Source organism: Purpureocillium lilacinum (genome assembly GCF_023168085.1).
Source record: "Purpureocillium lilacinum CBS 284.36 DNA, scaffold_3, whole genome shotgun sequence".
Taxonomy (NCBI): domain Eukaryota; kingdom Fungi; phylum Ascomycota; class Sordariomycetes; order Hypocreales; family Ophiocordycipitaceae; genus Purpureocillium; species Purpureocillium lilacinum.
The window spans coordinates 3,580,092-3,596,660 of NW_027072113.1; the positions used below are offsets into that span (position 1 = coordinate 3,580,092).

Consider the following 16,569-nt stretch of genomic DNA (forward strand, 5'->3'; position numbering starts at 1 on the left):
CTATATAGCTAAATTTAGCTATAAATATACCTCCCTTACTTATAGATAGCTAAGGAGCTAAAAAACTAGTTAAAAACCCCGAATTTTATAAAAGAACTAAATATATAGATACTAAATATTACTATATATAAGAGGAAATAGCTAATTATAAGCTCTAATTAGCTTATATAAACACTAAAGACTAATTAGTTAATAGCTTTACTAAGGGTCTTAATATTACTAAGTATAAGGCCTTTATATATAAACTAGGGCTTAAATAACTATACTTATTATATCTAAGCTCCTTATATAACTATAATAAGCTTAAGGGGGCATCTTAGTTTATATAAAATAGTTAATATATAGCTATATAGACTATATAGAAGAATATAAAAAATATATTCTTATATAGTATATATAAATATAATATATAATATATTATAAGTAATGCTATTCGTAAAGGATAAAAACCCTCATTATATAAGTATTCTATAAAATTCTAGGTCTATACCTTACCCCTATACCGCTATAGCTATTTTTAGTATATAGGTATAAGATAGTAATAACGCGCTAGAATATATCCCGAAATCTTAATCGAATTATATTTTTATAATATAGCTACCGCGCTATAAGGTTAGTAAGGCGCTAGTAGGGCTTAATTCGCTTAAAAAACGTATTTCTATAGTTTTCCTATAATATTATTATATTTAAATATATATTATTCCGTTTTAGATCCTTCCGCTAAGCTAATAGCGCCTATAATTATGCCCTTATTACTACTAACTATATCTACTGCCCCTAACCTTATCTACCTTAGCTATAGCGCTAGTAAGCCTTAAATCGCCTAAAAAACGTATTTCTATAGTTTCTTTATAATAGAGTAGTCTTATTTTCACATACGCATTTCTCTATTTTCACACAACTCCGCTGCCAAGGCCCGTACAGCCACTAAGAGCCCCTGTCACGAGCGCTAAAAATAGGCCTGCCGGGGTGCTACAGTGCCATTCCAGCGGCCTGCGCACGTAGCCCGCTGCAGCAACTGAAGGCATCGCGGGCTGCCGGGCTGCAGCAGGCAATTGAAGCCATCGCGGGCTGCCGGGCTGCGCGGGCTGTAGCGCAATTGAGGCCATCACGGGCTGTACGGGCTGCAGCGCAATTGAGGCCATCGCGGGCTGCACGGGCTGTAGCGCAATTGAAGCCATCGCGGGCTGCTAGGCTGCGCGGGCTATAGCAGGCAATTGAAGGCATCGCGGCCCGCGGGCTGCAGCAGGCAACTGAAGGCATCGCGGCCTGCGCGGCTGTAGCAGCAATTGAGGGCATCACGGCCTGCTAGGCTAGGGGCTACGGGCTCGGCCAGACAGTGTGGCACTGTAGCCCGGTCTTAGCGGTGCGACTTGTGTGAAAATAGAGAAATGCGTGTGTGAAAATAAGGATACTCCTAGTATAAGGTTAACTACGCTATATAAAGCTATATTTAGCTATATTCAGCTATAACTACACTAAATTAACCTAAATAGAGCTGAATTTAGCTATAGCTACGCTAAATATAGCCAAATTTAGCTCTAGCTACGCTAAATAGAGCTAAATTCAGCTCTTTTTAGCTATAGAGGCTAGTATTAAACCGACGGAGAGACTATTAAACCGAAGGCCGGGTCTTTTTAATTATATATAGGACCTTTCCCTCCTAGTCTAGAGAAGATAGAAGATTAAGTAATTTAATACCTCTATTATCTCTTCTATCTTATTTTACTATTACCCTTCTTATCTCTTATATCCTTATTTCCCTCTTCTCTCTATCTTTTACTACCTTTATCCCTCCTTCTTATAAGAATACCTTACTTATATTATAATAATATTACGTTAAGCTTCCTTACTCTCTTTAAAGACTCTTATAGTTCCCTCTCTTTTTCTTATAATACTTATAGTTCTTTAAGTTATTTAATCTATACTTTAGTCGCTTAGGCTTATTCTTTTACCGAAAAACCGACTATAGTTAATATAATATTAAATCCTTTTATAGTACTTATAGTAAAGTAATCCCCTTAGTATATTATACTTAGCGTAGCGCTAGCGGTTTAGTAGCTCTTTATAGAGACTATTACTATTTCTTAGGTAACTAAAAGGAAGCTTTAAGAATTATAATAACTATATAAGCTATTTAAGGTAGTTAAGTAAGAGTATAATAGTTAATTAGTTTATATATAAATTAAGTCTCTTATTTTAGTCTTTTATTTAAGATTAAAGCTTAGCTTCTAAGCTTTAAGGGATATTAGCGGGGTAGCTCCTTTTACCCTATAGATCGGGCCTATTATATATATATAACGTTTAGTAGGGTTCCCTTATTTAAGCCTTATATATTAATTATAAATTAAGATTTAATATTTATATAAATAGTCTTAATTAAATTATTAATTATTTAATTAAAGTTATAATAATAATTAATATAATACTTTATTTATTATTTATATTATAATATATATTACTTTTATAAATATTAAAAGATATATTTTAATAATAATTAAAGGTTTTAATAAAGTATTTCTATAAGTATTTAAAAGTTATATAATTAATATAAATAATAACTTAAAGGTCTTTAAATATACCTTTATAGCTATATTTTTTTATTATTTAAACTTAAAATAATTTCTTTTACTTTTTATTATATATATTTATAAGCTTTAAGGTTAAAATTAAGCTTTAATAACTTTATAAATAAAGTATTCTTATTAAAGTAATATTATTTATATAGATAAAAAGTACTAATTATATAAATATTCTATAAAATTCTAGGTTTATACTTTACTCTTATATCGCTATAGCTATTTTTAATATATAAGTATAGGATAGTAATAGCGCGCTAAAATATATCTTAAAATCTTAAACGAATTATATTTTTATAATATAGTTATTATACTATAAGGCTAATAAGGTATTAATAAAGCTTAATTCGCTTAAAAAAATATTCTTTTATAGTTTCCCTATAATATTATTATATTTAAATATATATTATTTTATTTATTAAGCTAGTAATATTAAGGGTTAGTCCTTAAGGTCTAAGCTTAAGCCTAGCTTAAGCTACTTATTAAATTATATAGCGCTATAAGGTAGAAAGGGGCGCTATATAAGGAAAAGGAGTGCTATATAAGGAAAAGGAGTATTATAAGTATAAAAGTAACTAGCTTATATAACCCTATTTTACCTCTTTATAATATATTTAATATTAATAAGCTAACTAGCTCTTACTTATTAAAGCTAGCCTTATTATAAGTAATACTTTTAATTATACCTTTATAATTATAAGTTTTACTATTTATAAGGTATTATACTTCTATTTATAAGGTAACCCTACTATCTACCTTACTCTCCCTACCGCTAGCTCGCGCTACTTAATTTTAATATATATATATAGGTAATATAAGAAGTATCGTAATATCTTAATTACATTAAGTAATTATAATGTAATAGCCGCGCTATAGCGCTAGTAGGGCTTAAATCGCTTAAAAATATATTTCTATAGTTTCTTATAATATTATTATATTTAGATATATATTATTCTATTTTAGATCCTTCCGCTAGGCTAGCTAGCTATACCTTTACTATTATTAACTATACCTACGCCCCTAACCTTATCTACCTTAGCTATAGCATTAATAAGGCTTAATTCGCCTAAAAAATATATTTCTATAGTTTCTTTATAATATTATAATATTAAAGGTATATTCTTTTACTTTAAGGACTATATATTAAGTCCCTTAACTATATTAAGCTTTAGGCATAACTATAATTATAGCTATATAGCTAAGATAACCTTATCTTATAAAGCTAAAGTAGATATAGCTTATAATATTATTAAAGTAGCTAATATTATTATTAAGGTAGTTTATAATATTATAGATTAATCTAGAGTAATAATATTACTATAAATATAGCTATAGCTACCTTATAATCCCTTTATAGTCTATAACTTATCTAAGGCTAACTATAATGCCTATAAGCTCCTTAAAGCTAGCTATAATGCCGCCTATAACGCCTATAATAGCTATAAGAGCTTATCTTTAAGCTCGAATTATAAGCGGTTATAATAGATACTTAAGTTTAAGGGTTAGGTCCTTTAGCTTATAGTTTAGCTAGGTTAATAGCCTTAAGCCTTATCTCTACCTCTACTTCTACCTTAAGTCTCTTATAAGCTTTATATCTATTTCGAACCTTAGCTTTATTATATAAAATTAGCTTTAATATTATCGTTATCGATATTATTAATAATATCGTCTTTAATAACTTTAAGATATTAAAGGACCTTAAGCTTCTTATTAACGGTATTAAAGCGTAGCTAGCTATAAGTATTAATAACGATAATTAAGTTATAGATATCGAGGTAGCTATCTTAAAGGTTTTAATAATAATTAATAAATAGGCCTAAAAGTAAGGTAAAAAGTAAAGAAAGTAATAATATAATAAAGAGACGAATTAATAGCTTTTTAAGTTATTAATAAGTAATAATTTAATTATAATATAATAATTAACTTTCTATAAGGTATTTAAAGATTATATAACTATAAGGTAAGCTATATTAATACTTAAAGTTACTTATATAAAGCTTTAATAATTAAGGCTTTATTTAATTAAATATTATAATAAAGGTAAAATAATATTATTTAATAAAGAGATTAATTACTTAATATATAACTTATTAATTTAACTTACTTAATTATACTTATTATAGGTAATACTATTAGCGATATAGTTACTTAATAGCTATTTACTTATAGGACTTAACTTTATTCTTAAGTATTATTAAGAGGGCTTTATAGAAGTAAAGAAAGTTATTTATATTTATTATAAGATATAACTTAACCTTTATATAAATAATCTTAATTAAATTATTAATTCTTTAATTAAAGTTATAATAATAATTAATATAATACTTTATTTATTATTTTTATTAAAGTATATATTCCTTTTATATATATTATAGGATATACCCTTATTTATAGCTAAAAGTCTTAATAAGAGACTTTTATATATCTTTAAAAGTATCGTAATTAAAGGTATAAATAATAGCTTAAAATACCTTAAATATACCTTTATAATTATAGTCTTTAATATTTAAGTTTATAATACCTTTTTTTATTTCTTATTATATTTATTTATAGCTAGCGATATTAAAGTCGAGCTTAAGCTCTAAAGGCTCTTTAAGTATATTATTAAATAAGTTAATATTATTATTATTATAATTATTATTATCTCTTAAAGCTATAAGGTTATTATTATAACTTTTTAAGTCCTTTTAGCGTGAATTAATCTTTATATAAATATTAACTAAAAGGTAGTAAATATAAAGCTATAATTATATATTAAAGAAAGTCTTTATAATAGCTATATAAAAAGCTTACTCTTTATTTATAATAATAACTTTAAGTACTTTAATCTTAAAGCTCTTTTATAGGTTATTTAATTAATCTATAAGCTATTAAAAATAATATTTTTTTTTACCTTTAATAAAGCTAAAAGTAAAGTTTATTAAGCTTTTTTAATCTATAACGTTTATAGCCTAAAAGAATAGTATTTTAAAGTAATTAATTTTATATATATTATTTAAGTTAAAGATTTCTAAGAACTTCTTCTATATCTTATAATATTAAAGATAGGTCTAAAAGATACCTTTAAGGTAGTCTTTATTATTAAAGAGCTTATTAATAAGAATCTCGCTAGCCTTAAGCTCTTTAATAAAGGCTTAAATAAATATTAAACTATTAAGGCGCTTTTATTTAATCGCTTACTTATCGTTATAGATATCTCTTTTCTAAAAGAAAGAGTAATTTAAGTTAATATTATAGATAAGGTTTACTATCTTTTATATTTATATAATATACTTAAAGGCAAGATTTTATTCCTTTTATTATTAAAGAGATATATAATAATAATAAAGGCTATAAGCTAATAAATCGAGAGACTTACTATAATTATATTAGCCTTAAACGATCTTATATTTTTACTTCTAGCTAAAAGACTTAATCGTTAAGACTATAATAACGATAAGGTAATTAAATTTTTATATTAATGCCTTTTATAGCTTAATATTCTTAAAGATATACTTAAGGCCTTAATTATAAGTAAAATAAATCTAGGTTAGTTATATAATTCTATTAACTTTATGCTTTATACTAAAAAAAGACTTAATAATAGAGGTATTATTATTAAGGTATTAATCTCGAAAGAAGTTAAAGAGCTTATTAAAGGTATCGAAATTAATAAATAATAGCAATAAAGGAATTAAATCGCTAAAGTTATCGTTATTTATAGCGGTAGCTATAGTAATAATTAAAGAAGGAGAGATCCCTTTATTAAGAGGATCTTTATTATTAAGTAAGAGGCTAAGATCTATCTTTAGCGCTATAATAATATAATAAGTATTAAACTAATAATCTTTATTATAGTATTAAAAGGTCTTAATCTATAGTTATAGCGCTAAGGCTATATTTAATAGCCTTCCTCGTAGCGCTAGGCTTATATACTAAAAATAGGTATAATAGGCTAGGCGGTATAGGATTAGGCAAAAATCTAGCCTTATAGGGTAGATAGTAAGGTTACTTTATAAATAGAAATATAATGCCTTATAAATAGTAAATCTTATAATTATTAACTATATTTACTGCCCTTAATCTTATCTACCTTTATTATAGCGTTAATAAGGCTTAAAATACTTAAAAAACCTATTTCTATAGTTTCTTTATAATATTATAATATTAAAGGTATAGTATTTAACTTTAAGGTCTATAAGTTAAGTCCCTTAACTATATTAAGCTTTAAGTATAATTATAATTATAATTATATAGCTAGGATAACTTTATCTTATAAGGCTAAAGTAGATATAGCCTATAATATTATTAAAGTAATTTATAATATTATAGACTAGCCTTAAGTAATAACGCAGCTATAAGTATAATATAATATTAAGAAGTATTAACTATAATATATTATAAAGGCTATATAAGTACTTATTATAATATTAATCTTATTATTAAGTCTTAATTATATATAATAGCTTTAAAGGTATAATTAACTAATAAAAAGTAAATTATAAGTCTATTTATATAAATAGTACTTTTTATTTATATAAATAATATTATTTTATTATTATTATTATTAATATTATTAATATTATTTTCTTTCTCTTTTTAATAAAAGTAAATTTTAATTTAAATATTAATTATAAAGTAATAAATATATAATTATTATTATATATTAAATAAGACTTTTATAAATATTATTTAAAGAGCTTATTTTTTATTAATTATTATAACTTTTAAAGTAAAAATAATAAAGCTTTTATAAAGCTTATTAAGTTTTTTTTAGAGTTATTAAAATAATATTCTTTTTTATTATTAATAAAGCTAAAAGTAAAATTTATAATATTCTTTTAATTAATAATATTTATAGACTAAAAGAATAATATTTTAAAGTAATTTATTTAATAAATATTATAAAAGTTAAGAGTATTACTATTTACAGTTATGCGTTTCTCTATTTTCACACATATCGTACCGCCAAGACCCCTCTAACCACTAAGAGCCCCTACTACGAGCGCTAAAAATAGGCCTGCCGGGGTGCTACAGTGCGTTTCCAGCGGCCTGCGCACGTAGCGCGGCGCGTACAGCAATTGAAGGCATCGCGGGCTGCCGGGCTGCCGGGCTGTAGCAGGCAATTGAGGCTATCGCGGGCTGCCGGGCTGCAGCAGGCAATTGAGGCCATCGCGGGCTGCACGGGCTATAGCGCAATTGAGGCCATCGCAGGTTACCGGGCTGCGCGGGCTGCAGCAAGCAATTGAAGGCATCGCGGGCGGCCGGGCTGCCGGGCCGTAGCAGGCAATTGAAGGCATCGCGGGCGGCCGGGCTATAGACCTGACAGTGTGGCACTATAGCTAGGTCTTAGCGGTATGATATGTATGAAAATAGAGAAACGCATGACTGTAAATAGTAATACTTAAAGTTAAAGACTTTTAAGAATTTTTTTATATTTTATAATATTAAAAATAAATCTAAAAAAAATATTAAAGTAACTTTTATTATTAAATAACTTATTAACTTTAATCTTATTTTCTTTAAGCCTTTTAATAAATACTTAAATTAATATTAAGCTATTAAAGTATTATTTATTTATTATATAAATATCTTTTTTTTTTAAAAAAAGTATTATTTAAGATTTATATTATAAATAATATTTATTATTTTTTAAGTTTATATATTATATCTATTTATAAGCTCTTTTACTTTATTTTATTAAATTATTATATATTAATAAAAAAATTATAAATAAATAAATTAAAAGATTAATTATAATTATATTAACCTTAAATTATTTTATATATTTATTTTTAATTAATAAACTTAATAGCTAAAATAATAACCTTTATAAAATAATTAATTTTTTATAAAGCTATTTTATAAAGTTTTATATTTTATACTATTTTTATAAGTTATAATTATAAAGAAAAGTAATATATATAAATTAAAAGATATTATTAATTTTATATTTCTTTAAGGTATTTTATTTAATAAAAAAAGTATTATTATTAAAGTAAAAATTAATTAAGAAATTATAGAAATTATTAAAAGTATTAAATTATAATAATAAAAATAAAATTAATATTAAATTAATAATTACTTTATTATTATTAAGATTATTAATAATTATATTATTAGTATTAATATTAATAGTATTAATAAGCTATATAAATAATTAAATATCGCTAAAAGCTATAAGAAGCTTAATTAAGTTAAGAAAAAAAATAAAGATTTATATCTTTAACTATAAGGCTATAATATAAGTATTTAATAATATTATTTAACTAAGGTTAATAATAATATTATAACGCTATAAGTAAGCTATTTATATTACTTAATATATTTATATTAGCTATTATACTTTATTAAGATTATATACCTTATTTATATATATATAAGTCTAGGCGGCTTAAAATTAGCTAGAAAATAAGCTATAAGATAATTTAAGCGACTTTTAATTAGCTAGAATAAATCGACTATAAAGATAGCTCTATAACTAGTAAAAATAAGCTCTATAAATAATATTACTTATTAAAAACTACTATTTATATATATATATATCTTTATTTACTTATACTATATATAATATATATATAGCCCACTCTTATAGTCTATTACTATAGCCGCCTATAGCTTATAGCCTATAATACCTTTAATTACTTATTAATATATAGCCCTATAATATTATGCTACCCTTAATATCGTAGCCTTACGAGAAAACTATTATAAACTTTAAAGCCGCGCTAATTAACTAAAAATAGAGCAATTTAAATTCTAATACCTATATTATATATATATAACTATAATAAACTTAATAAGCTACTTTATTTAACTCCTTAACTTATTTTATAGCTTAACGCTTGCGTTTTGCCTTACTTACTTACTTTATAGCCTCTCTAGCCTTTTTAATCTATAATATCGTAGTAAATATATTATTTAAACCTCTCTTAATTACTTAATAGCTTAATAGCTTATAGGCTTCGACCCTTACCTTTAAATATTAAACTTAGCCTTACTTAGCTATAAATAAGCTATTTTTATAATTAAGGGACTTAGCTACTTTCTTAGCTATAATTTAAAAGCTATAATTAATACTATTAAAGTCCCTTTTTAAGAGACTAACTTTTACCTTTATTTCCTTATTACTTTAAGGGGTTTATTATTCTTTATTTTTTAAAATTAATTATTTCTTTAAGGTCTTAAGCTTAGCTAAAACCTTTAATAAGGCCTTTATATTAATAAAGGTATTAAGAAGTCTTTAAAGGACTATTAAATAGATCTTAATTACTTAAAAACTAGCTTAGATATTTATTTATATAAAGGCATTCTTAAAGGCTATTTTATATACCCTTAAAAAGCGCTATTTTTATTATAGCGCTATAACTTTAAAGTTAGCTAGTTTAATATATTATTAACGATATAATATCTTAAATAAGCTAAAAACATTTATATTAAGAGGCTATATAATATATAAAGTATATATAAATAAGTAAAAAAAGTAAACCTTATTAATCTAAGTTAAATATATAAATTCCTTATTAATATATATTATAGCGCTATTAAGGACTAAAAGACACTAAAGTAATATAATTTATAGCTTTATTTAAGGTAAGAAGACTTCTTTAAGCTAACGAAATAAGATTTAATTATTTAACTAGCTTAATAAGCTATAATTATATATTTAATCTAGAAAATAAGCTAGAAATTACTATCCTTAAAGCTTACTACCTATAAAGATTATAAATAGCTTTATATAGCGACTTAAAGTAATAATAGCCTTAACTATCGTAACTTAAGTATTTAAATTACTCTTAGTCTTTATTATTAATTTTATTAAATTACTATTAATAACTTTACTAGCCTTAATTTTACCTTTAATTATATTAATCTTATCTATATTATATATTTAATTACTATAATAAAAAGGGTCTTTATTTACTTATTAAGATAGCTCTAAAAGTTATAGAATATATCCTTAATTAAAGAGAGGGTCTAAGATACTTTAATGCCTTAAGTAAGTTTTAATTTAACCTTTAAATTAAGCTTAAGGAAGCAATTAACCTAGTTATTTCTAATCTACTTAAATTAGCCTCTTTAAGCTATTATAAGCTATATAAAAGACTATATATTTACTTACGTTAAAGCCTAGCTAGCGGTCTCTTTAGTTAATATCTAATTAACGAGCTCTTCTTCTTAAATTAGCGATAGGCACTATATCTTTTCCTTCGCTTTATAAATTTCTTACTTACCGTTAACTCTATCGTAAAGGGTCGACTTAAGTATATATTAATCTTAACTAACCTTACCGATTTTTACACCTATTTCGAGCTCTTAAAGCGCGTTTTCAATATAGGCCTCTTAGGTAGCCTTAGAACGCGTTATATTAAAAATTTAGGTTCGATTGATATAAAAATAAAGGAATTATAGCCGAGTGACGAGAGACGGTTAGTATTAACGCGTCGGGAGATTGCGACGCGATGTTAGGGGGGGCACGAAGTTGTGGGGCCACACGTTACAACCCATATAGCCCGGCAGCCCGCGATGGCTTTAATTGCTGCAGGCCCGCTGGGTTGCTGGCCCGCTGGGTTGCCGCCCGCTGGGTTGCCGCCCGCTGCTGCGACCGCGGATGTAAGCCGTGTGATTATCTGTATGGAGCTCCGGTTTGTATAGAAATAAGAATACTCCTATCTATCTATTGTCAGCTTTCCCGCAGGCCAACCTTGCATTACGGATCCCTCCTCAACGATATCTCCTCCCATAACTAAGGTGTGCTCTAACAAGCAACTATCCGGCCTCATTATGGCACCACTTAACAGCCTGCTACCCGACCGCAGAACGCAGCGGCTGCCGACGTCGAGCCTGTTCAGGTCAAAGGTGCCGCGAGTGTTAATATGAGCAACGATGCTAGCATCATCCACGGCCACACGATCTCCCAAAGTGACCAAGTCCGGCTCGGTGAACATGAGACTTGGCCGACCGTTGGCAAACAGAGCACAATCCTTGCCAATCTTAGCGCCCATGGCCCGGAAATAGAGAACGATCCAGTGAGTCCCAGTGAGAAGACCAAGGACGCCGTGTCCCCGGCAGCACGCGCGGCGAAGGCCCTCAATGGCAAGGAATAGTTGCCATCTCTGGCAATAGGAGGACTTGTCCCAGTCATAATTGCCTGGAAGGCGCTGGCCGACCAGCAACCACTTGGCGGCAACGACGACGGCCAGCGCCAACAAGGCTTGCAGCATTGTGAAGACGGCCATGGCTGCCACCATGATGCTGTACATGACGACCAGCTCGGCGAGGAGGTTTTTGTCGCGCGATACGAGCCGATTCATGATGCGATCCACGGCTTGGATGGAGGCGATGCTGGGGGCGTTCCAGTACGAGACGGTGAAGCCGGCGATGACAGCCGAGTAGCAAAAGATGAGCAAGGGCCCAAGGACGCGGTAAGGAGCCAGCCCGAGATAAAAGGCGCGGCCGAATGGAGACGCGTACGCGCCAGCCGCGGACGGCACTCGGCCGTCCGCTTCGGTCTGCTGGGGTGAGATCGACGACGGCTCGCATGACCCGGTCAGCGTTTCGTCGCTGCTCCTGTCGTGTACCCTGCGAGTTCGCGCGGGCGGCTCGGCGAGCGTGTCCTCGCTGCTCCTGCGACGGACGCGCCTCCGGAGCCTGTGTCTTGGTGAGCTCGAGAGGCAGACGGCATCGCCACCCTTGGAGCCGACGAATGTGCCGCCAGCCTCGTACCTCCGCCCCCTCCTGGTAAGAGACCCGGAGCCCATGGTCGTCTGCTCCCCAACATGGACGCCTGGCAGCAGACAGACGCGATCTGCCACCATTGCGCCGTCGGCGATTGTGACGGGCTCAGACCCCAAACCGTCCGATGTTATGATGCGGGTTCGGGAACCAAAGACAACATCGCTGCCTACATTGAGCAGATGATAGTCGCCAATCTCCGGGCCTGTGCCGGGCCAGTACACGCGCTCGCCGACCCTGCTCCCCAGCAAGCGCAGCGCGACGGACGTTGCTTCGTAGTGCTGCCCGAATAGCGTCGTCATACCGCGGAGCCGCGAGACGGGCATGAGCGTTTTCATGGCCGCGGCGCGCCACGTCGCGACGGCCCCGCGGCCGCCGGCTGGGCCAGGGCCAAGCTTGCCCAAGCACGCGTCGAGGGCGACCCTGATGAGGACAACGAAGCCAAAGACGAGGAAGGGGCTGAGGAACGTCCTGAGAAGCAGGGCCAGGAAATGGTAGCCGACCCTCTCGGCAGCCGTGAACCAGTCCAGGATGTTCCGCAAGGGTGTGTCGTTGTCTCGGGGCTCCTCGAGCACCATGCCTACGAGGCCGGCGGCCCAAGGCAGAAGGGACAGCAACCATGCCAGCAAGCGCAGAGGCGTCGTCAACAAGGCCACCAGCACCCAGTGCGGCCGGGGGGCACGGTCTGGGGTCAGGTCTCGGTTCGCCTCGTCGGCATCGGCCAACTCCCAGCTCGACGAGTTTGGCCCGATGCACGTGTTGGGCGGGATTGCGGTCCCGGGCGCCACGATGGACGAGACCCCGACGGTGCTGTTCTCGCCGAGGACAATGGCGCCCAGGTACATGGACGTGTTGGCCTCGACTGCGAAGGGCCGGCACAGGCACTGGGATAGCTCTGCACCGTCGCGGATGTCCAGCAGGTCCCATTCGCCGAGGGCTGCGCTCGCCAGCTTGACATTGGCCCCGATCCTTGCGCCCATGAGACGACAGTAGATCCGCCTGGTCACGTCATTGGTCCCGAAGAAGCCCTCGCCGCAGACGGCCACGATCTTGTCCACCATCCACCATCGAGTGTGATACCCCCCCCACATGGGATACAGGCCCTCGCGGTAGCGGCCGATGATCAGCCACTTGGTCGCAATGCCTACCAATGGCGCCAGAATTCGCGTGATGATGCGCGAACACAATATGCACATGGTCAAGGCCACCAGCCGGCCGACGACCGAGTCGTTGAGCGACCACTTCTGCGTGAGGCTGAGGGCCGTGATGAACACTGTCCACTGGAAGGCGCGTCGCATCGGGTACACGACGCCCAGGGGCGTGAGTTGAAGTGCCATGAGCCACGGGCTCGTGGAACTATGCACGGTGGCGCAACGGTTGACCGCCTCCTTCGGATCGGCATCCATCGATGACCTATGTGCCTCCTTGTCGAGGTACGCGGAGATGTCCCGCACTGTTCCGTGGTTGAAGACGAGAGTGACGGGCACTTGCACCTTGAACGAGGATCGCAGTGCCGAGATGAGGCGGCCCGCCCGCAGGGAGTCGCCACCGAGCACGAAGAAGTCGACATCCGGCGGGATGCTGCGCGGGGCTAGAGTCAGGAGGTCAGCAAATATCTTGGCGACCTTACCCTCGGTTGACACGTCCAGCGTCCCCAGGGACTGGCCAAGCACATCGCTCAGAATCCGTCGCAGCTTGACCTCGTCGACCTGTCCCTGAGCGTTCCTGGGCAGTGGCTGCGGAATCACGTGGATCCGCTCGGGAAGCATGTAGTTGTGAAGGCAATCACTTAATTGCTGTCGCAACTTGATCGTGGCCGTATCAGGCGCATCACCGGCTCCATCAAGTGCTGGCGCCACAAAGATGTCGAGGCCGTTGCCCATCTCATGCTCCCTGCAGTGATGGCTGAAGCCGGCGGGGACCAGAGCGTCGAGAGCCGCTGATACCAAGCTGGCATCAAGCGAAACCGGGGACGCACCGATGGATACGCATGTCGGGGTGTCGGCGGATGGGCATGAAGCCTGCCAATGCCGCCGCAAATAGTCCATGTCCTCTCTGACGGTGGGCAGCCCCAGACGCTCCCACATCTGGATTCGCAACGGTTTGTTGTTTATCCTCGGCACATCGTCCATATAGACAATTAGCGTCGGCCACTTGGCTTGCTGAAGCGACGATCGCAATGCCAGTTGCAGACCCCTGAGGTCGACTCGAGGAGTGCCAGTAGGTGTGACCAACACCACGGCGACCACCTCCTGCAAAACGTCATGAGCGGCAGGGAACGCGAGGGCCTGGGTTATACGCCCACTGATGGCAGAGCCAGTCGATGCGGCAGCCGCCATGATGGCGTCCTCGACTTCGAACGGGGATATCAGCTCGCCACCGCGGTTGATGACCTCTTTGCTTCTGCCAGTGATAAAGAGGTAGCCTCCGCCGTCCACATGGCCCCTATCGCCAGTGTCGAACCACCCCTCTGCAGTGAATGAGGTTTTGTCGAGCGAACCGTCCGGAAGAAGATAGCCAGGGAACACGGGTGTACCTCGCACGCATATTCGGCCGACTGTCCCTGCAGGGACGGGAGCATCCAACGGATCCAGAATCTTGAGCTCCGGACCGATGCTGACGCCAGACGTCCCGTCACGGTCTAGACGGTAGTCCAACGGCGGCGTCGATATGGGCATGCACCTTGAAGCACCTCGGTTAGCAAATCTCTAGAGCAAGCGATGTTTCATTCCATACTCGGTCATCCCGTAGCTCGGGAGCACGGCGCAGTCGAACGTATCACGTAGCCGGCGCGCCAGAGATGGCGAGAGGTTGCCTGCCGCATTGCAAACAAGCCTTACCCGACTCTTCTTCAACGACATCGAGCGCTCTTTGGCGTAAGAAAGGACGATTGCATGCATCGATGGTGAAGCATAGTACCATGTGGGCCGGACGTGCTCGACCACATCCCAGAAGAGGGTCGGTTCGAACGCTGGACAGCAGACCGTTGACCCCCCGGCCAGTACCGGAGCAAGAACGTTCCTTGTCAAGCCGCCACTGAGAGACTTTGTCAGCTCTTTTCTGGGACGCGCCCTCAGCAGGGCATTGCCTTCGTCGTCCTGCACTTACACGTGGTAGAGCGGCATCATGTTGACGCAGATGTCCTCGGAGCTCAGGCCCCATGAATCCACAACAAGGACCACGCCGGCTATGAGTGAATGAAAGGTCACCGGGACGACCTTCCTGGTGCCAGTTGTACCACTCGTGAACAGCACTAGGGATACATCGTCTGCCTGGTTCGGACGCGGCTTGCTATTCCCCGGGGGAACCGCATCTCCAGATGGAGTAACAAGCTTGATTCTGCCGCCGCCATCCCATTGCATACAAAGGATCTGCACTTCCAAAGGTTCGACCTGCAGGCTATCCAGTTCAAGACTTTCGTAGAGGCTCGCCGTGGTCAGTATGAACTTGGCGCCGATTTGCACAATGTCCCTCTGGAACTGAACCGGGCCAGCTGCGGGATTGACCGGTGCCGCCGTGTACCAAGTCGCCACCGCAATGCACGTTGCGGCCAACAAGGGTCCGTTCGGGAGGGCAACGGCCACGACTGGCTTGCGAGCGGTCGGCAAAACTGGTAAGCGGAAGTTGGTTGCAAATTCGCGCAGCTCCGTGTGTGAGATGGAGCTGTCGCTGCTTGGTGTCCGCAGAGCAGGGGAAGCAGTGCGGCGTATGAGGTCGGTCAAGGGACCGCACAAGCTCTTCACCAGGGAGGCCGTCGCGCTGGCCGATACTTCAGATTGGTTGTGATGCCCTACCTCCGTCGTCTCGAGGACCGACTTGGACAGTCGGGCATGGCAACGAAGAAGAGCCAGTGTTGGCCATGGACCAGGAACTTCGGTCAATAAAGTGTGCAGGACGCGGAGGGCCCGGCGCGACGGCCGAGATACCTCTGCGATGCGCGCGAGGACGAGATCTTTGTGGAGTCGAGCGAAGTCTATGACAGCGCGGAGGTACGCTCTCTCTCGGATGCCATCAGTAGGCGGCAGGTTGTATAAAGTTGCCAGGAAGTCGGGCAGGGTCTCCAGGCTAATAGGCGCCGGCGGTTCCACCAAACCGGTGGTATCCTCCTGGACAAGAGCGCTCGCGGCGGTTGAGGCCATTGCGAGAACCAGGCCAAGGGGGCGCGCTGGACAATCCGGAAACGAGCCCCTGGCAACTGGGCGCCGGAGTATCCGACAGTCATACTATAAGCACACGAGAGGCTTGCCATCTGGTCGATGCATGTTCAGGGCTTTGT

General features: G+C 36.8%; 2 protein-coding genes across 2 annotated transcripts; both read right to left on the minus strand.

The window, feature by feature from the left end:
* Window positions 1-11,227: 11,227 nt before the first annotated feature.
* PLICBS_004645 (putative PKS/NRPS-like protein biosynthetic cluster) lies at window positions 11,228-15,037 on the minus strand (the record flags this gene model as incomplete). The annotated part of the gene is made up of 2 exons (XM_065600563.1): window positions 11,228-14,975; window positions 15,030-15,037. The coding sequence occupies 2 exons, from the start codon at window positions 15,035-15,037 to the stop codon at window positions 11,228-11,230; spliced, it is 3,756 nt and encodes a 1,251-aa protein (XP_065456635.1).
* A 360-nt stretch (window positions 15,038-15,397) lies between these two features.
* On the minus strand, window positions 15,398-16,432 carry PLICBS_004646 (uncharacterized protein; the record flags this gene model as incomplete). The annotated part of the gene is made up of 1 exon (XM_065600564.1): window positions 15,398-16,432. The coding sequence occupies one exon, from the start codon at window positions 16,430-16,432 to the stop codon at window positions 15,398-15,400; it is 1,035 nt and encodes a 344-aa protein (XP_065456636.1).
* Window positions 16,433-16,569: the final 137 nt, after the last annotated feature.